This window comes from Falco rusticolus, chromosome 9 (assembly GCF_015220075.1).
Source record: "Falco rusticolus isolate bFalRus1 chromosome 9, bFalRus1.pri, whole genome shotgun sequence".
Classification (NCBI taxonomy): domain Eukaryota; kingdom Metazoa; phylum Chordata; class Aves; order Falconiformes; family Falconidae; genus Falco; species Falco rusticolus.
The window spans coordinates 20,267,305-20,293,485 of record NC_051195.1 but is presented as its reverse complement, the minus strand read 5'-3'; the positions used below and the strand labels follow the sequence as shown (position 1 = coordinate 20,293,485).

General features: G+C 41.4%; 1 protein-coding gene across 3 annotated transcripts in view; it reads right to left on the bottom strand.

Moving 5' to 3' along the window:
* Positions 1 to 1,711: 1,711 nt before the first annotated feature.
* MCU (mitochondrial calcium uniporter) overlaps positions 1,712 to 26,181 on the bottom strand; it is a 92,968-nt gene continuing 68,498 nt past the window's right edge. Inside the window, exons 1-8 of one of the 3 annotated variants that reach the window (XM_037399909.1) lie at positions 15,875 to 16,232; positions 15,700 to 15,769; positions 11,481 to 11,651; positions 10,463 to 10,567; positions 7,176 to 7,336; positions 6,485 to 6,688; positions 4,881 to 4,997; positions 1,712 to 3,685 (exon numbers count right to left, since the gene is read on the bottom strand). In XM_037399909.1, the coding sequence (XP_037255806.1) occupies positions 3,569 to 3,685; positions 4,881 to 4,997; positions 6,485 to 6,688; positions 7,176 to 7,336; positions 10,463 to 10,567; positions 11,481 to 11,651; positions 15,700 to 15,769; positions 15,875 to 15,967 (1,038 nt within the window). In that variant the 5' untranslated portion in view covers positions 15,968 to 16,232 and the 3' untranslated portion in view covers positions 1,712 to 3,568. Of the gene's footprint in view, positions 3,690 to 4,880; positions 4,998 to 6,484; positions 6,689 to 7,175; positions 7,337 to 10,462; positions 10,568 to 11,480; positions 11,652 to 15,699; positions 15,770 to 15,874; positions 16,233 to 26,181 lie in introns of those variants that run through there. The other 2 variants (XM_037399908.1, XM_037399910.1) reach the window with 2 other exon arrangements.

Here is a 26,181-nt window from a genome sequence, read left to right as displayed (position 1 = left end):
AGCATCTGAACACTGCAATGCACACCGCTGCTGATCATTCACAGGACTTTAAGAACGGAATGTGGCATTACTTGAAGATTCAGGCAGCACAGCCTGCTCTTAAAGTGCTGCCAGTGGCACAGGACTATTACCTGCCTGACTTCCAGGCATGAAATAGCTATTGCAAGAGAGTTTGTTGACGTTGATTACAACAGTATATCTCAGTAGAGCAAACAAACATCACCGTTCCCTTCGATGTTAGCATTCAAGCAAAACAAAAGCAGAAGCTTTTTAGGTATTTAGACATCTAGATTAGATGTTAGAAAAAAATTCTTTACTGTGAGGGTGGTGAGGCACTAGAACACCAATAGAGTTGTGGATGCCCTGGAAGCATTCAAGGCCAGGTTGGGTGGGCCTCTGAGCACCCTGGTCTAGTGGGAGGTGTCCCTGGCCATGGTAGGGGGGTTGGAACTAGACTATCTTTAAGGTCCCTTCCAACCCAAACCATTCTATGATTCTAAGCACCAAAATGAGTTTGAGGTTTGTAGCTTATCATCCACCCCTGGCAGAGACCATGTGTGCACTGGTGATGCAGAGGAGCAAGACAACAATCTTGCAGGGGTACAGACTAACAAGACCCACTCGACAGCCCATATTTTAGGGTACAATTGTAAACCCTAATTTTACTCCTTTTCCTGCATCATCTCTAGCAAACAATACAGCATGTGCAGGAATAATTCTGCCACACCATTTTTTTGCCTTCGAAATAGACATTGTGGTGCTAGACGTCCAAGTCTTCAGTTCTTCTGGATGCAAAGATGCGACAACTTCTTATGCAACTCATCCAAGTAATTTGTGTAGGGAGAGCAACAGCTCATCTGTACACAGCAGCAGACTAACAGCTGCTTGGAGGAAGAGGGTTTGTCAGCATTGCTGAACTGAATTTCAGCAGCAATTAAAGGTAGATCGCAATGACTAACAGCTTCTAGCCCCTCCCCTCCAACTTTAAAAACCACAGAAGTTGACTGTTTGAAGAACTGGCTGATCATGCATTTTGGTTTGGGTTTGTTTTTTTGGGTTTTTTTTTGTTTTGTTTTTTTTTTTTTTAAAACAGTCAATGAACACGATTAAAACCTTCTGGCTCCAGATGTCTGATCCTAACATCCCATAAAGTTAGGACCAAGTACAATCTGCTAACTCCCAAAGTTAATGAACAAACAATAAGTCATCATGACAAATCAGACCACAGCCATTCAAGGGCCCAGAAAGAAAGTGACAGAAGCTTAAAACTTCACTTTTCCACTGAAACAGCAATTGAATGCAATACAGAAATACATTGACTCTACTTGGTACCTTTTAGGTTGCTAGGTATTACACAACCGTACATATCCTTATCTTGCAGCACGCCACATCTCCAGATTTTGTCAGCCTCCACGTGGAGCTACTATGCTGGCCAAACAAAGGCAAACCTTTGTTAGGCCAAGTAGCTCTACCTCTGCCTCACCACCTCAACTGCTCCTGAGATCCCTGTGTTACAGAGCCAGGCATGACAGCAAGATCTCCATCCAAGTTGCTTCAGGAAAGCTATGATCTGCATCACCGGAGCCTCAGTGATATAAGGTCAAGAAGAAACAACCTAAACAAAAAGAAATGGAGGAAACTCAGGTGACAAACTGCCACACACAATATTCTCTTCTCAGCTGGGGAAAATAACGTTATTCAAGAGCACCGATTCAAAAATTGAATAGTTATTTATTGTTCCAGAAGTACATTGCTCTTTTATACATATTTCATAAATGATACAGGATTTTACACATGTTCAGTTTGTTTGTTTTTTAAAGGATTTTTCTCCATGCTCCCTCCCTCATCCCAAACGCACACCAAGGATTTAGCTACAGGATTGTGTTCATTTTTTTCCCTTTAAAACTCACCACACAAACAGGATAAAACAGATAAAAAATAATCACACAATGTAATTAAATTGAAAGACAGAGGAAAAGGGGAAGGAAAAAAAACAAACTAGAAACATGCACCCATTCAGTCCAACATGCCATTGAGTGAGAAGAGGCAGCAATCCCAGCTGTGTTTCCACATCTGCAAGGCACCTGGCGTCTAGTTAATACTGATTTGTTTATTCTTTCCTATATTTTTAAAAACATGGTTCTCCAAAAAACCAGAATCCTCTTTCCATGACACAGTGAGAAGTAGTAGTGAAACATCAAAAAGCAGCCAGCCTTTCTGTATATAAAGCTTAGTGACCTTCTCCCACCTTCATCCTGTCTCCACAGTATTTATCAGCAGGATGCTAAAGCAGACTGACCTGCTTTGAAAGAAGAGATGTTTTATCTGCTAAGAGATCAGCCAGCCTTGGCTAGAAGAGAGGGCAATGGGTTGACTTTCCTTCCTCTACTTCTTTTAAGAACAAGATATGTCATTAGCCACTCCTAAGAACTTCTGACCTGTGGACACAAAGTTCATTCAAAGCTACTTCATTAGGGGAAAGTGCTAGAGAACTAAAGTAGTTCTGTGCCTTGCACTTTAAGAGCCCCAGGCTTTGAAAAAAGCCTCTGGGCAAGGAAAATGGTTTGAACATATATAAGGCCTTTTATCCCATTTACATAAGTACTCAAATATAAATTTTCACTATTCCATGTTCCAAAACTGTTCCATTTAGAAGCAGGACTCATGACAACGCAACAGTTTCACAATCCTTTAATCCTTCATAATTTCATAGTCCAGGTGGCTATCAGATTGGGGTAGAAGAAGGGAATCTCTGTCCCTTAAGACTGAATATAAAAAAAACCCAAAACACCTCTCATGCAACGCTGCCATTGATTTCTAGAAGGAACTGAAGGGCACTGGAACACAAAGTTTATATAGTTATTATGGAATAATCCAAAAATGTCAATTATCAAATGTCCAGAAGAAAACTCATTCCTTCTCTCACTTGGCTACAACCAATCTGTGCTACAAATAAGCAAAGGAAGAAGTCAGTGGAGCACATGGGGTGGGCTGGGAGGGGAAGCTCATGGTTTTCCAGTAGAAAGCAGTCTTGTAGTAACTTTATAAAAGAGACCAGGTCTGATCAGAAGTGTGCGTGTTAATGGCGTGGAGTGCAAGTTCTGATCACCAGCCATAGCTCCAGGTGGCTTGGATTCTTTGTTTTTGTTTTTTTGGGGGTTTGTTTTTTTTTTGTTTGTTTGTGTTTTTTTGAGAGAGAGAGAGAGAGAGAAAGAGAGATCTGAATCAGGTAAAGGAAAATTAAAAAAGCTAAGCAGGCTGCTGGTGTCTTTATCAAGAGGCAGACCCTGCAAAGCTGGAAGAAGACATCCGTACACCCCAACATTACACTCTTTTCATGACCCCCCCCCCCTCCCCAATCCTGTATTTGTACACAATTGCCATTCAGACAGTTTTTAAATGTGACTATTTGCCAAGCCCTTTTCAGAACTAACATTCCACAATGTCCCATCTTCAGGTTTAAGAGATTCCCCCCTACAGTCCTTTGTCTTGATTAAAGGTAAAAACCCTCCACCCCAACACAACCTCCCAGCTTCCACCTGCAATGCTTTAATTAAAAAGGCAAGAGCTATGAACAGGTTTTTTGCCGGGGTTCAGAGCTTCGTTGCTGATCAGTCCTTTTCATCAATTTGCTGGATGGGCAGGTGAACCTGCAGTGGGTCTCGAAGCCTCTTAAGGTCCAATTCTGCCTAAAAGTAAAAGACACATTATAAAGAACAAGCTCCCAATACACCTTCTCCAATACCACTCCCCTTTACAGAATACAAAACTCTTCTGTATTTCCTTGTTTTTCTGTCCAGAAGGGAAGTTTACAGAAAGTAAAACAAAGTCACAGGCTTGTATTTGGGAAAGCCATTCTCAGCACCTAAAGACATTTGCTCTATACTTCTCTAAACTTCTCTACATGCAGCCAGTTAAAAGAAACATGGCAGGAAAGATTTCACCCCCCAGAAACTCACTGGAACCTTTTTTATTGTAAAACAAACAAACAAACCCCCAAACTCAAACAGAAACAAACTAGATTAATGGAAATGGTTGATTCTAAAAGAAAAGCTCCAGGAAAATACGGCTAGCCAAGGGTATTTGTATTCAATACAGCATGAGAAAACCCAGAGGTCTTTCTGGGTTTTCTCATGAAACAAAGAGAGCCTAGCTCCAACCTCCCTCTACTCCTTGCACAGCTCCTTCTCCAACGTGCCTTGGATATCCTACTCTGTCATTTCCAGAGCCTGAGAATAAACAGAGAATGATACAGAGCTGTAAAAAAGAACATGGTAGCTCTGCTTTTTCTGCTCATGCCATCCTTCTGCAGAAAGGCTCTCCAAAACATCATGAAAGACCTCCACTCGACTCCTTTGTTAAGCAGATCCCACAACATGGACAGTCTGCCAAAAGTGCCTACCCCCAGAATATGAGAAATCTGTCCCCATTGCCTCTAACAATACAGCTAAGTATTTGGAACATTCTTTTCCATGACTGCAATCCAGTGCACTGAAGTTTTATGTCATGAAGACATTAACTGAATGGATGCAAGTCTTCATTCCTCACTAAATCCATCTGGTGTGTAGGAGTTGAGAAGAAAGAAAATGTTGAATTAGCCTCCTCTAAGGCATGAAGTGCCTGAAGCAACTCAAGATTTGCCAGCAGCTTCAAAACACCCCTTACCAACAGATATAAGCAACCATTTCATGTTGATTTACACATCCAGTCGTTCTGTTCCTGGGCAGATCAACACCAAATCAGTGACTGCACCGGGGCTATGACAAGAAAATGCACTGGAAACTTAAGATATATCCAAACTTATTTGAGATGCATCCATTAATAGCAGCTAAGAACTAGCAAACAGTAGCTTCTTTGTCATCTGGAAAAAATCTTGTTACCTGAGCAATTGCATCCTTGAGTTGATTGTATTTCTCTAGATCAAATCGCGTCTTTTTGGCTCCTTTATGGAAAAATAACAAGTACTGTCTGTCTCTGGCATCTGGATAAACATATTCCTAAAAACAAAAAAGGAGAGAAGATAGGAATAAAGCCACAACAGGATGCAACACAGGATACAGTTAGCACAGTATATATCAGGTGTGTTTTGGGAGAATGACTAATTTCTGTCAGTGAAAGCACAAAACCAGACAGCACTGTCTAAGCTCACGTAGTGTGGTGGGCTGACCCCAGCCAGCAATTAAGCCCTCACTCAATCAAGTGACAAGTTTATGGGGAGAAAGGGAAAAAAAGCTATACCATAAGAAAGCCTTTGTAAGATGGCCCATACTTTTTCTTAAGATCATAAATGTGCAATGGTTAATTAAAGCAACAATAGTTGCTCATGAGTTCATCTCTCAACGAAGTTATGCAAGGGAGAATAAGAACCCAATACCACAGCTTTTGCCAGGGATACTCTACCGCAAAAAGCCACAGCTTTTTAGAGCATGCAGGTGACTTGGAGCAGCAGATCTGTTCAGAACAAATCCCACATAGCCTCTCCAAAGCACAGGTCTGCCTGCGCAAGTTAACTCTCCCTTGCACTGGAACAGCCCACACCTCTGTGTCTGGTGTACACCCAATGGCCAGCACTATCAGGTGGAGAAAAGCTGCATTCAGTATCACATCATCCTTGAAACACCAAGATACTAAGATCTGGCTGAAAAAATACTAATTAATACAGATGGCAATTAAAACACCAGATCTGATTCCAAACACGGCAGAAGTTCCAACTGCACTTAGCAGCCCCCTGACAGGGGCACGCATGTCCTCAGCCCCTGAAATGTGCAGCTGACAGACCCCTGGGACACCATGCTAGAACACCTGCAGCAGCATCTGTTCTGATGGTCTTGTGACAGCAGAGACTTTCTGAGGCACCGCCTCATTATTTAGATGGGATTATGAAGTTTAAATGGGAGTGATGAGACAAACCATGTACTAGAAAATCCACACAGTCCGTCACAACTACCAGGCTCCAGAGAAGGATCCTTTATCTGGATGGGAAACCAGATCCATGAAACACTTCAACAAAAGCATTTCCAGCAAGATCCCTGAAATTTTGTCTCTTTAAAAAGACCAACATCTCATGTCAGAGGTGGGATTCCTTGAAATTCAGAAGGTACCTCACAACCCATAGTTTATTGGGGCAGACACAAATCACAGCACTTGGATGCCTCTGGTGCAAGTCAGTGGGCATGAGGCTGCATGTGTGGGCATGCAAAAACCATTATCTGTCAGTAGATGAACCTGTACAACTAAAGCAGTCAATCACTGAACATGTGTAAGCATTTACAGTAAGACAACCAGGAAATCACCAATGACCACGACCAGAAAACCCCACAATCATACACCACCATTCTGGAGAGCGCGAATCAAATCAAGTGGCACCCAGGTTCTGACAGGATAAGGGGCAAAGCTACCTCTAATGGGCAAAATTTTGCTATTTTCCTAGGGAGCAGAGCTCAAAAAAAGTCTTCTACTGAAGTGTCAGTACAACAAGTCCTACCTGGCGAGTCATTACGAAATAAGCATACATTGCCATGGCACTACCATAGGTGATGAAATAGGTGACTGGTTCCATAATGTCCCAAGAATACTCCCACCAGGTGAGGCGGGCCAGAATCCCAAATTGAGTGGCCATATAAGCCAGGCCTCCCCACAACACCAAGGTTGTTCTCTTCTCTGCTTTCCTGCTGAGCTCCATCCTTACCTGCACAAGACAAAAGCATACACCTTGTACTCTCAAAAATAATTGAGATAATGTAAAATTAAGAGATAATGTAAAAAAAGCATCTTGTATTTATATTCATGTTAAGTGGTTTGAAACATATGATTTTAGTCTAGATTATGCAGACAAATCTAGACTTCCTTTCCATCACTATCTTGCTATCATCCATATTTTGCACTGAGCATGCTCCGAATGCCTTGCAAAAGTATTTATTTCTCTACGTTTAGAGATTTTCTGTTGCATTATCCCCAGTCTTTATTTACTACCAAAATAATTTCCAGTTACATAAAGCAAGGAAACAAAACACTTCCACCGAAACCAGAAACAGACATGATTTGGTATACAGTTAGTTTTAAGATCACTGAAGCAGATGATGCTATTTGAAGCATGCCAGGGGCCTAATTAAAACCTTGAAATAAATTAAGGCTGCATTTGGCGGGTAAGTAGAATACAATGAGAAACTTCTTACTTTTTCTAGTGGTGCTAGTTGCTCCTTCAATTCCTCTAGTCTCCCTATCAGCTCCTTCTCTTTGTTCAGCTGGTGCTCCTCGATGCACAAGGCAGTATACAACTGCTGAACCAATGTCTTGACATCATTCAGCGTTGTTGCATTTTCATGGCTTAAGAGCTCTAGGAAAGAAAGAGACTGATTTATATGTGTGTACCCACAGAACTTCTTACATACTCTTGAGAAACTGCTATTAATCTCTACAGGAAGAGTATGAAGCTATCTTTTCAACCAAGAAGCCTTTGGAAGAGCTACAGCACACTAAGAAAGTGTAATTTCTTCAAAAGAACATCAGGCTTTATTATTGGAAATTTCTAAAATTTGGTAAGAATAAGAAAAAGAGATACATACTATTACGCTTGCTAGTTATCAACAGCTACTTGTGATCCATTTTTATATACAAGACTTAAGACAAATGAACTACGTAGTATGATCCATCACACCAGCTGTCAAGAAACAGTCAAAATTTAGATTACAGACTGTCAGCAGCCATAGTTACTGATGATGGCAACCAAACACCTTGGATTAGTGGCCCCAGAAATATGCAGTCTTATGATCGTTATTTTGAGTACCAATGCCAGGAAATGTTTCCCAACACTCTCTGGGTAACACCCTGCTGTGCCATCTACAGGGCGATGAAATTCTCAGTCACAGTATTTAAGACGAGATAGTAACTGGGTTGCTAACTGAAACTGCCTTCATCCCCACATTTCAACACAAAAAGGATTCCTAAAGGAAATCAATTTGTAAGACAGTTGTGACTAGTGGTATTGTACTACACACTTAATTTTGAAACTTGTGTTTTTCCATACAAAGCTTAAGAACCCTACATCAACCAAATACAGAAATAATTTTTAATAAATTAATTTTTGTAGCATCCTTGGGCTTGTGCCTTAGGTTCTTTTCTCAAAATACGATTTTACCAACACATAAACAGCTATGGACAGCTCAAGTTTTAGCACTAGCAGCTCAAGGGAAAGACACTCAGTTGTCTGCGCCAAGACACACCAAATCCCCCTCCCAGCTAACAGGCTCCTGTTTCCCTATGAAGAAAAAACCCCCATGTGTTCCTCCCGAAGTGACCATCAAGAAGTACTTAGTATTTAAGATTACAGCATCCTGGCATTTCCATTCCAAAATACTAGTGATTTTGTAAAAATGGAAAAACAATAACTGAAAGGTTTAACAGAACTAATCTCAGGGCCTATTTATGGGCATATTCATTTTACTACAAACTAACTATAGAAATCTCCTTGGAAAAAGAATCAGAGTCTGCAATTTCATGTAACCTAGGAGATCCCAGAGCTCACTTACCAGCACACAAGAAGTATATCATACAAGCAAGCTAACCAAAAAACATACCCACTCACTGACACAGCCTTTGCTCTCTCAAACATTCGGTAGGTGGGACATATGAATGGCCTTACCTCGGGACAGCAATTTCTCTAGTGCAGAAATAGACACCATGTCTGCATTCTCATTTAGTTGTATTAAAAATTACAGACTAGCCCAGCTTGGCTTGAATCATCACCTGCTCTCAGGGGCTAACAGAAGAGTTACCTTGTTAAAATCCTCACTCTACTTCTCTGGTTTAAGAAGTCCTGTAAGCGTGTGAAGAAACATTCAGGACACTGAGCAGTGGGGTGACAGAGCAGAGAGTAACTTTTTTGTGTGTGTAATATTCAGTCATTTAGATACCCAGACTCAATGGAGAGTTTTCTGTTAAGGTGCTTTTAACAAGACCGTGGGAAAAAAAAAAAACATCTCTAGTGGAGGTCAGTCTAACTCACACTTAGGGGAGAAACAGCACCTCACCCAATGCTGCACTCCCACATAGTAAGGACAAGTGGCTGCACAAAGTTCCCCAAGTCAAACTTTTTTTTTTTTTAACTTGGTATTTTTATACCGTGAATAATAAAACTCTAGAACACATTATTATTTTCCTTGCAAAAAGGTCCTTGAAAGCTAACTACATCTACAGAGGAAGATGGCATATATCAGCAGATCTTCCTAGCAATCAGCCAGCCAGGGTAGTCTCAGACCCAGAAGATATGGTCAGTCTCCCGATTTTTGATAGATAACTTGCTTTAACATGTTGCTTTATTCAGGATGGTCAAGATGGTAAAAGGAACATTATCAGTTCCCTCACAGCTTTTGCCTTATGAATGATTTTGTTCACCATCTACTGCTTGAAAGGAGGAAGGCCCAAACACTAGGGAAAACACTCAGATAAATAGGGGAAGGTATTTCCACCATCTAACTTCAAGTGGACATGCAAAGTAAAGTTACAAATCCTTCCTAATCTGGTTGCATGTCTACAGGGCTAAAAACTTTTTTTAGAAACATAACTGCTTGCAAGCTTCACATTATTGCCTGCACTAACAGAAAAATAAGGTAGACAGAAATCCCCCACTACCTGTGAGCCAAGCCAACAAGCAGACCAACATTTCCAAAACTGGTCCTTTTGTTTAAATCCTCAGAGGTAAGTATAGGCATGCAAGAACCTGGTGCTTTATGAAGCCTATAAAGTTGCCTAGGAGAGAGAGTAGAGGACAGATGAAAATACCAAGTTCCTGCTTTTGCCACTAACTCTGGATAATCTCAAAAGCTTCTTGCAAGTTTTCACATCTTCAAAATTACACATGTGTCCGAAGCCCATAATTTAGAAGGATTTTGTTATCGATTCAACATAGGTTTTGAATCAGTCCCTTCTTATTTGATTCTAATCAATGTAACCTTGTAATAGCACGGTCTCATTTATTTCATTGTCTGTTAGTTAACAAGGTTTCCAGGTTTATTTGCAGTATTCAAAGTACCACGCTTAATAGGAAACAACATTAACTGTCAGGTCAGGGCACAATTTATTCTTATAAATCAGATAACCTAAGTTTCAATCCAATTCCCATTTTGTACTGTAATCCTTCAGAATGAGTTAAATTTAATTACTTTTCAGTAATCAGAAAAAATATCAGAAAAAAATTGAAATTAAAAGAAATTACATTTCTGCACTTATTCCTCTTACAAGGGGTATGGCTTTGAGCAGAATGAATATTTGCTTTTCATTACTGACTACTCCCATTACTTGGTATCACTAAATTAGACTACAAGGGCAGGAATAGAATCTGCAAGGTTTCCTTTAGAAATAACACTTGGTGTTCTTGAACAAGTTAATAAAGCACACTGCAATTAAACAGGGAAATGAACACTAAGTTTTATTTCTGATGTTTACCAGAACCAAGCTGGTTTACCTCTCTTTGGTGGCCTGACGTGGTATGTGACATCATTAATGATCAGTTTGAAGTCATCCAGCAGAAGCAAATCTATGCCTGTAGAAGAGGCAACACGTGTGCCATCTGTAAGGCAAACAGATGAGTTACTAAAGAGTAGAAACCAAACTGTACCGAAATATGCTGTGGCTAAGTTGCAATGCCATCCCAAGTCCAGTTACTGGATTTCTATGTCTTCCCACAGACGATACTCTTTATCAAGATACTTATATATATACTGGGAGACCTTACCTGGCAAATACTAGCTCAGCTACATATGCAGCTGCTTTTCTACATCTTTGGTATTTCGAGCCATCTTATAAAAAGCAGTTCCCTTCATCCCACACACTGTGAATATTTTAATGTTTTGCAATACAATCCACTTAAGTGACCTTCATCTTTCCCCACTGGCATTAGAAATTATTTCAGTCTCTGGTATTGGACAGTTTTGACACCACTAACCTAGCAACACCTTCCTCCCAGACCAAGACCTTTAAGGAAATACCTGCTTTGATGGCACTGTCATAAAGACACCGTAACAATGTTTCAGAGCTTTGGTGGCTATCAGACACAGCAATTGAACAAAACAGTACAATAAGGCTAAGTGAAACATGACTGAGCCTTCATAGCTACACAAGGTACGATTTCCCTTGTACCACCTCTTACCTACTTCCTTACAAACAGATTAGAACATCTAACACAGGTTGTATAGCTAAATAGTAGGAAACTCAGTGCAAACTCCTCCATTAGGACTGATGTCTGTAAACTAATCATTAGGAATGTTTTTCTCCTCCTTCACTCTACAGTCAGATTTCCTTTACAGACCTGATTACACAGGGAGAGCTAACAGCATTCCTCCACTAGGAGTGGCATTTCTACCTTATACTTTTTCAGGAGCGTCAAATAACTCACACCATAGCAAACTTTTACTTAAAAAGCAAAAGGCCAGACAAAAATAGGTGGCAAGTAAGTAAATCAATTAGCTTATAAACAACAGTACCTGCTGAGTAGATGGCAACCCGATCAATTCCTCTGTCTTCTGCTTGCAGCTGTTGTAAGAACACACCAACAGAGTCTGAGATAGGTTTGAGCGTGAACTGGCAGCGTTCACGCCGGGATGGAAGATTCACAGAAATTACAGGTAACCCATTTTGGTAAACCACTGTCACTTCTACAAAGAAGACAAAAATGTAAGTTTACCATGAAAAATCAGCAGACCTTCTCACATTAGTTCTGTATTTATCCCACAGAGAAAGACAGAGTTATGAGCTGAACGCAAGACAGACTAAATTTGTGGTTCATCTTTTATCAAGAGATAATGCCTATCAAAGGAAAACCGAGGCATGTCAGAGGTTTTCAGTACCATTAACTTGGCAGCATGTCTTAAAACTTTGTGTTTTGTGGAAAAGTAAAAGATACTTAATCTAAACACAATCATGTTTACACCAAAGGCAACACGATATCTAAAAGCCACAACTTGGTAGCACATAATGATTTGGTTTGTTCTTGAGAATCAAAGTATTTTGAACTATGGCAGACAAAACAGCATGCAATTTATCAGGATTTACAGCCCAGAAGACAAAGGCAAACTGTGTATATTAGCAAACATCAAGGAAGGACCTACTTCAAACCTTTTTATTCTTGTTTAGTTCTGCCCTCCTTCTTTGCCGCAAGGCAACAAATATTTAAGACAATAGTCAGGAGTATGAGGTTGTAGGAATAGCACTCCGAGTTTAAGCTTCAAGGTCATTTCATCTAAAATCCATGGGATCAATACACTTTGTACTTCAGAAGACATACATTACTTAGTGGGGTAGATAAAACAACATCTTCCTTTTCTGCCAGGAGCTTTTACAAGAGCATTCTGAAAGGTTTCAGTGCCCCTTTCTAAAATTTTATGGTAGTGACCTGTAGGAACTCTAAGCCAGTTATTTTACTGCCAGAAAGACAGCCCACTCTGTGTGCTCTGGGATATCAATACATAGAAAAGAGAAGTTAAAAGTTTGTATGCCCTCTACTGAGTTACAAACAGTCAAAATTTCCCCCAAGTGTAGCAGCTGCCAAGACATAGCAGCACACCTAGAAATGATTCACTTTGGATCGCTACTTATTTGTCTTATGTAAGAATGTAAGGTCATCTTTATTGCACAGAGCATTTGCCATGTCTTAAGCACTGTGCAGTCACACCCACCCACACTGCATCTGGTTTAGTATTGCCACCTGTTGTAGCTTTGGCCAACTACACGAACCACACCATCTACTCAAATAAGTTTAACTCGTGTTGACATGCTAAGTCAATTTAAGCAGCTAGCATCGAACCTGGTTGGTCAAAGAAGTCAACGCAAGTAGAAATAGAAGCAAATAATGACATTTGAACTACCAAAGGGAACTATTTCTAAGCATGCCACCGTTCAGGAAGTTTTGCCACCAGTGGCCTTTATATCTCCCTTTTCAGTGATTTGCTGCCAGATGATGAACTTGTTTATCATAGGTTCATTTACATATTAGGACAAGTCTTGGGGCAGCATGCCTTTCCGAAAAGGGAGGCTCATGTATGTTGAGAAAGGATGCACCAAGTACAGTTTTACAAAGCCAGAAGAGTTCTATCAAGCTTTTGAGTTTATTGTCACATGCCTTCATTAATTGAATCATGCATACAAAGGCTTTCCCCGTCCTCCAGGAGATTACTATCCAGTGCTGACAAAGAGGTCCTCGGGTCTTCTTGAAGACTAGGTGAAAGTGACCAAGTATGGACATCTAAAATGACTAAAGCATCTTAACAGGCTCCAGTATTCGGAAGCCTATAAATGCCTATTCTCAGGACTCAAACACCTGACAGGATTTTAGTAGCTTTAGTGTTTCAAAGCTTAGAACTGAGACAACAGTTTATTGAAAAAAATAACGCAAACTGCCAATTCATTTAGACAGAATTTCAAGCTCCTTATCAGCAAGTGTTATGACACCAACTATCAGATTTTTGCATTTTTTCACTCAAGTATCTGAGCAAGAGACTGGTAAGAAATAGATAAGCATTAGCTACACTTACGGTAGCAGACTCAGAAGGAACAATCAACACATTTAGAAGCTTAAAATAGCCACTTAAGTATTTACTTTGTTGGTTCTGTGAGCAGCATAATACAGCATTAACTTATGTACTGCTTACATAACCACAAGACATGAAAAACAGTCTTTCTTTAAAATACTACCTTAAGCATACAGGCAGTGAGCCAGTTTATTGCAGAGCAGAAGAGATAATATGTCTGCACCAACACTTCTCCATGTATCCCCACTGGTACAACACTGGGAGCTTCAACTGGGAGCTGAAGCTCCATGACTGCCAGCTTTTAAGTTAAGTGCCTACCAGCACTGCCATATTTTAACCCTCCGCAGACCAGACTGAGACCACAGTGATAAACGCAATAGCTTGGACTGCACCAAGAGTCAGCAGCAACAGTAGCACACACAAAACCTTTCTCAAGGATTTCCAGCTTAGGTGAAGTGTTAAAGACCAAGTTATTTCCCTTCAGAAGACTGACTCAGTAAGTCTAGAATTACAGCTAATTTATGTTTTCTTTATAAAAAGCTTATAAAAGTAATTTTCTTGCCTAATTCATCAGCAGGAAAGACCATAATTCCAGTTTGATCCTCTCATCACCTCCCACACAAGTAACTTCTGGTCAGATTTTTTATTGCACTGGCGAGGGAAGAACTCAGAGGCAAGTAACAAAAAGAAAAAAATCCGAAGAACGTGTCAATAATACAAACCTAACAGACAGCAACAGACAGCTCCAATAAAACCTACTAACAAGACACTGCGATATGGCTGTCTGCTTCGCTTTCATCTGCTCTGGCAGCCCTGTGGATTGCCTACATGAGGGCAACTACAAGTTACTAAGTGGACAAAGCATTCTGACATTTCACCAATTATAGAGCTAACATTTCAGCTAATCTTCCCTAATTTCAAGCCAGTACTTAAATACATGAGACAAGTAAAAGAAAGTTACTGATACAAGTGTATTTCATTTAATTTTACAGACATCTACAACCTGCCCAGGGATACCGCTAAGTAAGACCAGAGAGGATTTAAAAGCTTTACATACTGTATTAAGTGTGAGGTTGCTTTAAGGTATGAATTCCACCCAAACACCACAAAGTTTTGACTCAACCGTATGTGCATCAGTAACAGATTATGAGCATTTCAGCATATCTCTGTTCTTGCATAGGAATAACTTAAGCAATACCTTAGGCCTAAACAAAGTACAATTTTTTAAAAAGGGTGTGGCCAAAGAATTCTGTGTCCAACATTTACTTCTGGTAAAGGTGAAGTTATTGCAAGAAATAAGAGAAACATTCAAGCACAATATCAGGAGAAGTAAAACAAAATCAGGCAAGTAGCTACACACTTAAGTTATCCTCTCAACCTTACGATGTCCTCGACACTTCTACCTATTTAAGCTTCAGGCTTTATTTTGAGTTCTCCACAGCAGTCATGTTCTCTTTGTGTTTGCACACTCAGTATCCTGGCAGAGAAAGCAACTGTGCCATAAGCATTTACTTTATTAGCTTTCAGGCTTTATTAACAAGCCCTACTGGGGACAGGATCTACTAACCACTTTTGTCAGTCAGCGTAAGTGCTCTAGTCTTTGCGCACAGCATGCAGATGTTAAGCAGGCAGGGATCTCAAAGCTGCTTGCTTCCTCTTTGCAGTTAAAAGTTCCACCAGTGCATTCTTTTGCTTTGTGTTATGACAGCCTTAACAAAAAAGTTTAACGTCTGGGCTGCCCCAAAATTTAAACAAAGGAACAAAACTGCCTTGGCTTCACAACTTATTTGTTGCAGCAACAGTGCTTGCAGCCACTTGAGCAAGTAGCTGGTATTTTCATAACAAAAGTGCAGTTAACAGGGCATACAGCTCCCTGAACAGTAAGCACCACACAGACCTCACTGCTGCATCCAGAAAAAGTCTGGCAAAAAAATTGGACAGTTGCACACAATTACATCTTCCTTTATAATGCTTGCCCAGTTTTGTAAGGACAGTTATTAGACAAATTGACCATTTCCATAATTCTTCTTGACCGACTTTGTTCTCTATCACTTAATTAGTTCAAAATGAGATTACCTCCTAGCCAAAAAAGCCTCAGCCAGAAAAAGGGTCAGGGAACACGATGTAAGTTAGCAAGTGAAAAGCGAACCACAAGTTTCTCTGTGTCAATACTCACCATCAGAGGGCACTACTGTACTGCAATAGACCACTCTCACACTCTGCCAAGGAGAAAGCCTCTGATGCACCTAGAAAATACAAGAACAGCAAAAAGGACAAATGTTCAGTAACGCTTGTCTGGCAGAATCACACCCCAATGCCACCTCCTGACCCCCCTTCCTGCCATCACCTACCCCGACGCTTGTGGCCAGGCATTTCCTCCCATCCGCCGCAGGGGTGACAGCAAACCAGGAGCGCCTGTCAAGAACAGCCCCTTCTCCTACCATCTGTCACTCAGTAGGGCTTCCCCCCTCAGCCAAGTTCACCTCTACACACCTCACGGCCAAAGCACAGAGTTTTAAGTCAGAACGTGTAACAGCACAGCTGCGAGCTTTTTTTTCCCCATTAATGTAAAAAGTATTGGTTAAAGCCACACTGAGTTAATCAGTTTTAAGAAATTAGACTACTATGCAGACATGGAAAGTCGAAGTAACACGAAAGCATCAGTCTTCAAAGATGAAAAAAAAGTTTTAGCATAATAATGGGGGAGGGTTAGGCAGTTGCGGATTAAGAGGTTCTCTTCGGTTGTTTTCTGTGCTGACATATATTTCCTTCTCACCCTTACAGAAGGCATCGAAACTCTAAGCTACAAGTAGTAAACATGCCTGTTCACAGAAGAACAAATTGTTCAAGATAAAAACAAAAATTGTTATACTGAGCTATAAATAAAAGCCCAATAAAAAAGTGCACATGAATGGTTTTTATGTTCTACAGTTTTGGCAAGGGACTAATTTGTTCATGAAAATCTAAAATAGACTGATTTAAAGTCTGCCTTCTACGACTAAGTTATACTAGTCATATACTAATCCTCCCCCAACAGTGAAATTACAATTCCAGCATAAAAGCGCCCAATTTTAAAAAATAATACAGTGCAACACCAGGTCTCATCTGTCAATGGTGCTACAAACTTCAGTGACTAGCTCTCAGATTCTTCAACAGTTGCAGTCCAATATGGGCATTCCTGTGGTCTGAGATTTTTGTCTTTTGTTGATTTCTAAAATACAGCTGCCAAACTTGAATTTCTATAAATTATCTCACAGGTAGGGCTTGTTTTTAAAGCAAATTTCAATGTAAGTTTGCAAACAAAACCCAGGCTGTTGTTTCATTGCCAAATTGTCCAGACATCTGTATTTTGTGAGGTTGCTTTCAATAATCTTCTTAAAATAGCTTTATCTGCTACTTAACTTTTCTTCCAAAGCCTGCTATGCAAGTCTAGGATAGTTACAACTGCAGTAGTCTGTCTTGAAAGCAGGACCTATGGACCAGGTGGTCAATGAATTTGCAGTTCTGGAAATTCACTCTCCTTTGTGCTGTATTTGCACGCCTTCTCAGTCTTGACAATGAAAATCAGTCAAGTCATTTGCAGTTTTCCTCCTTGCAACTGCATTTTCAGCTTCCCACAGTCAAGTCAAACAGGCAACTAACAGGAAAAGAGAACTGGGCATTAAGCAGCTGTAACTGAAGTTAAGTGGGAAGCTGTATGTTTTGGCAAAAACAATGTTGCACACACATGCCCCCTAATATGTGTTGGGAACCAAAAGGCAAATTTACGTTTTTACATTTGAAAAATATTAAGTCATCTGGACTGACAAACACCCCTGTGTGCCACTGCTTAGCAACCAGGAACCCACTCCACCTGAAGAGGTTTAAAACTCAAAACCACCCCACACACAAATACAGCTTCACATCCTGGACAAATCAAGATCTGCTGTCTTGAGATCATAATTGTATTATGAAAAAAGTCAGGAGCTTCAGTGAGCAGAACCTGCACCACATGTAAGTCACTGTTCAGAACCAAATTCTACCCGAGGAGGGGAAGCCTCTATAGGAAGTTTAAACTTTTTGTAGTTCAAAGTAGCAACTTCAATTTTTAACCTTTCCAAAAATAGTATCAGATCAGATACAATAGTAAGTGGGCAGAATTTATACAGATAGACACAAAACATCCTGCCAGACAGTACTACCACAGAGCACTGTTTATATGCTTGTTCTACCCGATCCCATGGCAGAGCTGGCCCTTTAGATAAGTGCTGTTCACTGCTTTACTCTTCCCTCTTACGTGGCACTAATCATCTGTTTTTGAAGCACTGCACATCAAGAGTCTCCCTTCCTCTCAGATGTGCCAAGGCAGCCCAAAAATTCAGTAGCAGTTTTCAGCAAATCCTAAACCCCACTAAACCCAGCATTTACCCCCCTGCAAAATAGCTATATAACCAAAAGATATTACCGGCTTGCAACGGCAAAGACATCACCTTAAGGCCATGACTATTTAACAGGTAGAAGCTAGCTCCAGAAGTCTCCCACCCTCACACAATACAGGCAAGAATAGGGGAAAAGGCAAGAAAAGAAGTTAAAGAATAGGGTGTTAGGTGACTCATCAAAAAGCCGAGGTGTCCCTAGGTTTTACCTCTTCGATAATTCTTTTACTGCGATTGAGATCTGAACCAACCGTTTCATCAACCCCACAGCACTATGCTGACATTACATTTTACAGGAAGAGACACTGGTTAAACTACACATATCTGTCATTCCTGCAGTTCGAACTGTGCCTTGCGATACATGCTCTGTCAGAATTCTCTTATCTAAGAAAATTGTCTCTGTTGGTTAGGAAAAGAAAAAAAATGAACAAATGAACTCAAAGTCAGCAGAGACCTAAATATCATCTTCTGCCATCCAAGGTTAGCAAGAGCTTAAGGGATCATGAAACATTTTTTTCTTCTTTAAGGGAAGCTGTTATTTTAAAATTGAGATGAGAGAATTATCTGAACCCTTTATCTGATGCCTGCAATTCAACAGCTTTATGCAGAAATGTTCCAGAAGGCTGAAGCTCAGGACTGAAGCAGTGTGGGTCAGAGAAGAGAAACTTGTTCCAAGCTTTGCTGACCAGATCTCAAATTGTTTGCCTGCCGACAAACAAATGGATGACAGCTCACTACTTCAGCAATGAAATGTGCAATAATTACACCCAGGTTGAGACAGACTTGTCCAACACAATAAGGGACATTTGGAGTGTGAGAAGCACCAAAACTAGACCACTGAAATTAGAAGCTTTAAGCACCAGAATAACTTTCTGGGTCTCAAGAGAACATATGCAGGAATTCACTTTTCAGAGTCATTAAATCCTTTGTTTCAACGTTAAGAGGCTCAGGGATATGCAGCTTTGCTCCCAGAATTATTGTGGGAACAAGGCCAAAAAAGGAAGGGGGGTGGGGGGTGGGGGTGGGGAAGGGAAATTCTTTTGTCTAAGAGTAACACTTCAAAAAGCCTTGTCCAGGTCTACATTGGACAATCCAAAGGTAAAAATTAACAGCATCTCTATAGGTCCTAACATAGCTATTTCAATTCCAGATGGGTGACAAAGTTAATCAAAGGCCTTCTCAAAAAAAAAACCCAACCCCAAAACAGTCTTTTAGCTACCAGCAAGTGCTCTCTGATAGGAAAAGATGGAACAGTCTGCCAGAACTCGTTTGCCATTTTATATTATCATCGATGATAGAATGGTAACAACTTAGGGGTACCAGGACTCCAAACTCTAATGAAAATCAGAAAAGTTGTCCAGAAAGAAACCAACACTCCAAGCATGGAAAAAGATTAGTATCTTAACCTAGAACACGTCTAAAACATGCTGCTAACTCATTAGCTGGAGTACTAGTGCAGCAAAAGCTGCAGAGATTTTGTGAAAACCCGAGCACTCTCCATGTAAAAATTTCTTTCCATGAGTGAAATCTGGAAGAGACACATTTGCAAGTGCCAGCTGTAACATCCATTTCAGCATTTATGAAAAGCCTCCTTTAGATAAGGCTGCCTTAAGTCAGTAGTGAAGCAGCTCACCTTTTCCAACAAGCAACAGCTACTTTCCTCCCTACCCTGACTTTCACAGCATGAAAAACTGGATGTCCTTCCTGGCTGTAACAGTGCTTGTCCTAAAACCTCCTGGACAGCATCTCTGTGACAAAAATTGCTGCAAGCTTCCTCAAGCAATCACAGCAACCCAAACCACCCACCCGAAAAGTGCTGAAGAGCTCCATTTATTGATCTTTCCCTCACTTCAGGGCTCCAGCTACTTCTACTCCTGTACTCAGTCTGTGACACTGATCTCTCCAGAACAGTACTTTCATCTTAAGTCATTGGGTCCTGTTTTGTCCTCCCATTTTGCTTCCTCCTCTTATCAGCCATGTTTGCAAAGCAGAGAAGATGCAGAGTAAAACAGCGTTCGGACCAGAAATCTGCTGTTCAAGCCCCATGATGTGGATTAGCTCATCAAAGCAGCTAGTATTTTTGCACCACTACATATGCTCCTACTGGATGTAAGTACATGTAACTGTGGCCAGCTGCCCAGCCAGCTGCTCTCTCACTCCTCAACAGCACAGGAGAAGGCAAGATGAAACAGCTCATGGGTCAGGATAAAGGCAGGGAGATCACTCAATCATCACTGACATGGCAGACTCAACTAGGGGAACCACAGTTTAACACCAATTAAAGCAGATAATAAACAGAAATTAACACACCTTCTCCTCACTCCACCCCTTTTTCCAGGATCCAACTCTCCTTCCCCCACCATGAGGGGTGGGGGGGAATGGACATTCCTTCTGGAAAGATCCACAGTAGCCCATGGAGGACACCAGGATGGAGTCTGCCCCAGAACTTCCGCTCCCTCCTCCCACCTCAGCGCTTGCCGAGCTGTTCCTCACACTTTTTTCCTCATGCCTCTCCTCTTTCCAGCATTTTTCCCCTTTCTGACCTCAGATTCCCCAAGGCACCAACAGCAAGGCCGAGGGGCTGGGCTGCGCCTCACCAAGGGCCACCAGAACCAGCTGGAACCAGCCTGAGGCAGCCCCAGCCTCTCCTCAGAGACCCCCCTCAGCGCCCGGGCACCCAATACATTTGCAAACTTTGCTTTAGTAGTTGCTGAAGTCCTTCAGAGATGAAGGAATGTAGGGCTCTGAGCACAGGCAGGACCTTTTCAGCCCTCTGACATGAAGGACGCCTGCAGCAGTCCTTCATGTGGGCCTGAGGACAGCAAGGGGGCAGGGAGAAGACCTGACAGCAGGCCTCATGCCCACAGTACCATCAAAGAGAGGTCCTGCTGCTGCCAGCACCCGGGCACAGCTCTGCTAATTTCAGATGCCTTCTTCAGCATCTTCCCTGGCTTCCTCAGAAACCTTTGAAGAGATAAAAATGGGCCAGTCTGGCATGAGAGATCTCTGCCTGCATCTCTCACCCCCTTCTTCACCACCTCCATTCTTTTGAGGCATCTGGATGCCTTGGCCCACTTCCAGGATCTCCGTTTAGGAAAAAAAGAAAGTAAATCTCAATCTTCCTCTGAAACTGAACCCAGCTTTACCAGGGATTTCTTCAACAAATCAGTAACCCTATATGGAAGACGTTCTCCAACATTTTGCTATGGTCTCCAGATACATCTGCATAGTAAATTCTAAGTGATGTATCTCCTTCAAGGCACCCACCTTGCTTCTGTCTGAGAGCCTGGTACACAATAAAACAGAACTTGCTCTTGCAAGGGTAGCACTCACACCACACCCGCAGCTCTCTCACAGCAAGCTGACATGCAAAACCCCAAACATTTGGCCAGAGAGGAGAATGCGGCGGGGAAGGCCCTTAGACCTAGGAGCTGTTTTCCTGCAACAGCCCTACAGCCACCATAGCAGAAGAATCCCACAGCCCTGAACACTATTTTCTACCCAGTTTCCAGCAACTTCAAACTGCTGCCTTTTTAAACCATACAGCTTGTCTCCCAGAACCCAAGCACTTGCATGATTAAATCCCACTGGCTTGAACTCATTTCTTTCTCTTTGCCAGTATGACCTTGCTCACATCCCACTCAAGAGGTCAGATTTTTTCCCCAAAAAGAACATTTCACACCCACTCCCTCCACAGGGCAATGTTTCTGCAGATGAAGGTCAAGCAAATGAGAACCTGGCTGAAGTGCAGTGCTGTTCCTCTTTGATTTTGTTTAGCTTTTTTGTTTTAAAATCAGGCTTAGAAGATGGACACAAAAAAGGCAATGTCAATACAATGTGGGAAGTGTTAATCTCTGCATTTGGAAGCACTTTGTACAACCTACACGTTAGCAAATGGTCTTCATTTGCCACACTTTTCATTCCTGTCTGAATTTTCTCTTCTTCCAGCACCAGTACAGAGCTTCATCACATCTGCTAGGAAAGGAACATAAACAGGAGGTGAGCTATAAATATTCCCTTCTCACCCTGCTTCCTTTGCCCATCTGCGTAAAAAGAAACAGGTAATACACAGAGTCCAGGAAGGGGGGGGGTGGGGGGTGGGGGTGGGGGTGTGGGTAGGAGGAAGGAGATTCACTCTTTACAGAAGGAGGTGGGGGTAGGGGAGTGGGGAGGAAAAAAGGATGAAGCAAGTGATCTTCATTCTTCATTGCACCTTTCTCCCAGGCATTACTGCTGCTGTGGAGATGCTGCAACAATGAGTCTTGTAACAGGTATATCACGCTTTTGATGGCTTTATTAGAGCCTCTTGGTGCACAAGAGGGAAGAAGTAGTAATGAAAGAAAAAAGATAACAGACATGTTAAGCCCATTGGTCAAGCAGTCTCCACCGCTTCTAAAACATGTGCTTCCCTTGCCATCATCCACATCGTTCTTCCCCCAACAAACCCACCAAAACCCCAAACGCTTCCTCAGTCTACATTCTTAATTTTATTGCACATGTAAACAACTTAGAGAATTACAGTATTTCTACTTTACTTGAAATAGATTATAGACACAGTACACCAGACCATCACACTCCCTCTTTCATCCAAACTTCACGCAGTCCTTCCTACCTCTAGCAAGCAATGCAAACCAGGGCTGGAACATCCATCTCCCTTGCAGTTTGTGAAGCCAGATCAGTTTCACTATGAAAATAGTCTTGCTTTGCTTGAGTAGGATTGTTTGAATTAAATTTCTTTAATACAGCCCTTACAGTTACTTGAATAAGGCTGAGAATTTTAATTGCCCTCCATTCTGAAAGCTTGCAACACCAAAACCAAGCAGAAGACCACGATACATTTAATCCTGTGTTAGCTTTGAAACCTGAACACAAAGACAAGGCAAACCTGAATTCCCTTCCTTAATTTCCAGATTCATTACTGAATCTTCCTGTATGAAAAAGATGATACCTCTCTTCTCAAATTTAAGTGGCCATCAACCCTGGTTTAAAAAGCAGTTTCAAGAATTTAGTGAGTTCTGATCCCACAGATTTCAGAGTTCATGATTTCTGTCTCCCTCTGCCACCCACAGCTGAAAACTGTATAACCAGAAAGAAGGAAACAGAGGGACTCCCCTCAGCAATTTGCCCACAGCAGCTTACCGTTGTCTTGTTATTTTTCTTTCTTCCTCTAGCACTTATCAGCCCCATTAGGCAATTACTTTTGTCTCTGTTACAGCCAGTTTAAAAGAAGAGCTCTTAGTCCTCTTCTCCCACCTTGCTGCCATACTGCATAAATAACTTCCTCATGAGGAAATGGCAGCTTACTGACGCATGCCTAGCATTTAAAACATCAAGAATGAACAATAAGCACAGTTATGAAGTGCGATTTCCACAGGTGCATGGAAATTCCTTCTGCCTCCATGCATGCTGGGGAACAGCCAACTTGCACTGGTTTTCCAGGGAAATAAACTCAGAAACGAAGGAACCTTGCTTTCAGCTCTTGAAAAGAAACAGCAGGCTCTTGCAGACTTCAGAGTCGATGCCAGAATACATACAGCTTCAAAGAAGCTGCACATTCAAATAGAGGTACAACATTCTGCAAGCCATGGCAGCCCAGTACATCCCAGTGCTGGGGGAGTCCTACACCATAAATTCCCTGCTCATTTGCCCACAGAGAAGAACATAGAAAAAAAAAAATTCATCTCTCTAGCTAACCTTACTTGGATTTGGTCCAAAAAGGGACCTCATGGAACAGAAATGTTAAGTACTCCATGGAGGCATGCCTCAGACAGTAAGAGGTAGTTCTTCCGTACCCACAAAGTCACTTCAAGTCAGTCCATGCACTAAAGACAGAAAGTAGCTCTTTTTCTCAGATTACGAGCCTTACAGGGCAAACGTGGAGACTGAATTAGCTTCAGGATTGAATCCTTTACAAGGCACACTGTTCAAGATTTAAGAGTTGGCCAGGTTTCTTCTACAAGAAATACTAAAGTGCAGGATGCTCAACTTGGCACACATCTTCACTTTCTACATTGTTTGCCTCAGTTCACTACCAGGTGCGATTAGTGCAGTGTTTAAAAAAAAATAATAATAATAAAAAAAAAAATAATCAATCCTTTCACTAGTCTCACAGACATCATCAAGCCCTGGAAAAATCTTCCCTTTGGTTAAGGGTGGATGCCTGACATTTTTCCCCTAGATACATTATTTGCCATAAGGATTGTTACTGCACAATTCTGGCTTCTAAATCACTTACGTTCCCTGGCAAGTTAACATCATATGAGAGCAACAGAAGAAAATGAAAAAAATGCCAACAAAAATATATAAATATTTTAAAGCCATTAAAGAACGTAATCTCATTGTGCTACCAGACCACAGTTCAAGGAAGCTTACGTGCAAACTTAATATCCCTAATATGTTAATGTTTAATATCCTTTAAGGTAACGCTGTACCTTGTACCTGACTACTTTACAGGGTGGCCTCCCACCTCCGCCCTGAAAGATGAAATGCCGCACTGCTCACCTACTGCATGCCACAGGTATATGCCTAGAGAAGGCAACTCAACAGAAGTTAAATGCAAGTGAAAAGCAGCACTCTGCAGAGGCACACCTTCACTGACATACTAATGAAGTGCAGTAAGAGCACTAACACACTTATTTTGAACCCTATGTTTAAATAGCATGTTAAATGCAGTCTTGAAGGTTTCCCAGTTCAGCTTTCCGCAGCTCTTCTCACCTGGCCTCTCTGCAAGAGGACAAATTAGGAAACTAGGGTTGATCCCTTCCGTACAACACAAGGAACAGCCATATGGTACCCTGTAGCATTCTGCATATGGTTTCAGAAACACCAACTGGGCAGTACTTCCCAAGCTCCTCAACACTGTTGTACTATAGTTCCACTCTGGCTAGGGAGTGCACAGAACAGACACTCTGCATCCTCCACAGCAACAGGACTAATCTGTGGGACTGCTCCCCACAAACCCCTGTTCCCAACCCTGGCAGCAATTGGGTCTGACGAACTCCAGTGCCCACAGTGACCACTTCATCATCAGCCGTCTCTGGAAAGATAAGGAGGACAGACACAGAACAAAGGTTTTTGTTTAACTGACCATTGATAAAGGGAAGGGCTGTAACAGCATCTCCTAGCAGCACTCACTAGGTCAAAGCTACTAATTTCAGCATCTCCTGCATGGAATTACTGTGCTACAAAATCACTGAATACCGTGATTATTCTTAAATGCATGAAAGCATGACAGAGGCACTAACAGCTAAACAAAGCTTCAGGAAAGCTAATACCTGAAGTTGATCATTTCATCTGACAGCCAGTGCCATCCTTGGAGCAAGGTCAGTCAAGTCCATCACCCCTTCAGGCTGAAGGCCCTCACGAAGGGCTGCTTCTCCCCATCAGGTGTCACTGCAGAGCCTGTAGCCAGGCCATCCTCAGCACTAATTAATCCCGTCACTTCCTGAACCTCCCTCCTCTATTTTAGGGAAACTAGCTGAAATAGGGTTTATCAACACGTGGACTATGCACAAACACGCCTTTAGATTATATAATAAGTCAATGCATCCAAGTTAAATTACTAGTTAAAGAACTTAAAGAAAACCAGACCAAAACCTCTACTACGTGCTTTCAATGGTTATCAAACTATCCACTGCCAGCATCCGTGATAAACTAGGATTATAGGGGAGCATTATGAAAGGTGTTCCCCAGATATTTAGTTCTAGTTTGGTTCTCTGTTTAATTGAAAATTTTTTTCATTGTTTCAATTCGAGTATTTTTCTTGTTTTGCAAATCCAGAACATCTACTGTGTTTATACCTTTAACTATCTAAAAATTTCTCCTGTAGAAATTCTGTGGCTTCATTGGAAGAATAAAACACAAGGAAGACCCAACAGAAAACAAATCAGTCTCCAGCAGCCAGTCCTGAAAAGCCAGTTGAAACTACTTGCCCAATTATAAACTGTAAACCACACAAAGATACACAAGCTACAAACGGTTTGCTGTTCATACTTCTGTCCAACATAAACACAGAGAATTAATTAATATTAAAAGACTGAAAAGTCTTGGAAACAAATCGCTAGAAAAATGACCATTCTTCTAGTATTAAGACAATTTAAGAATCAACAACCCTGGGGAAAAGAGATTATCCTGGGAGAGGAAGATTTGAAATGGAAAGTAATGGGAGGACTTTGGCTAGGATACTTCCTTAAAGCTTTTCCAAATCATTTAAAATGGACTAAAGATATTGTGATGCGTGTTCA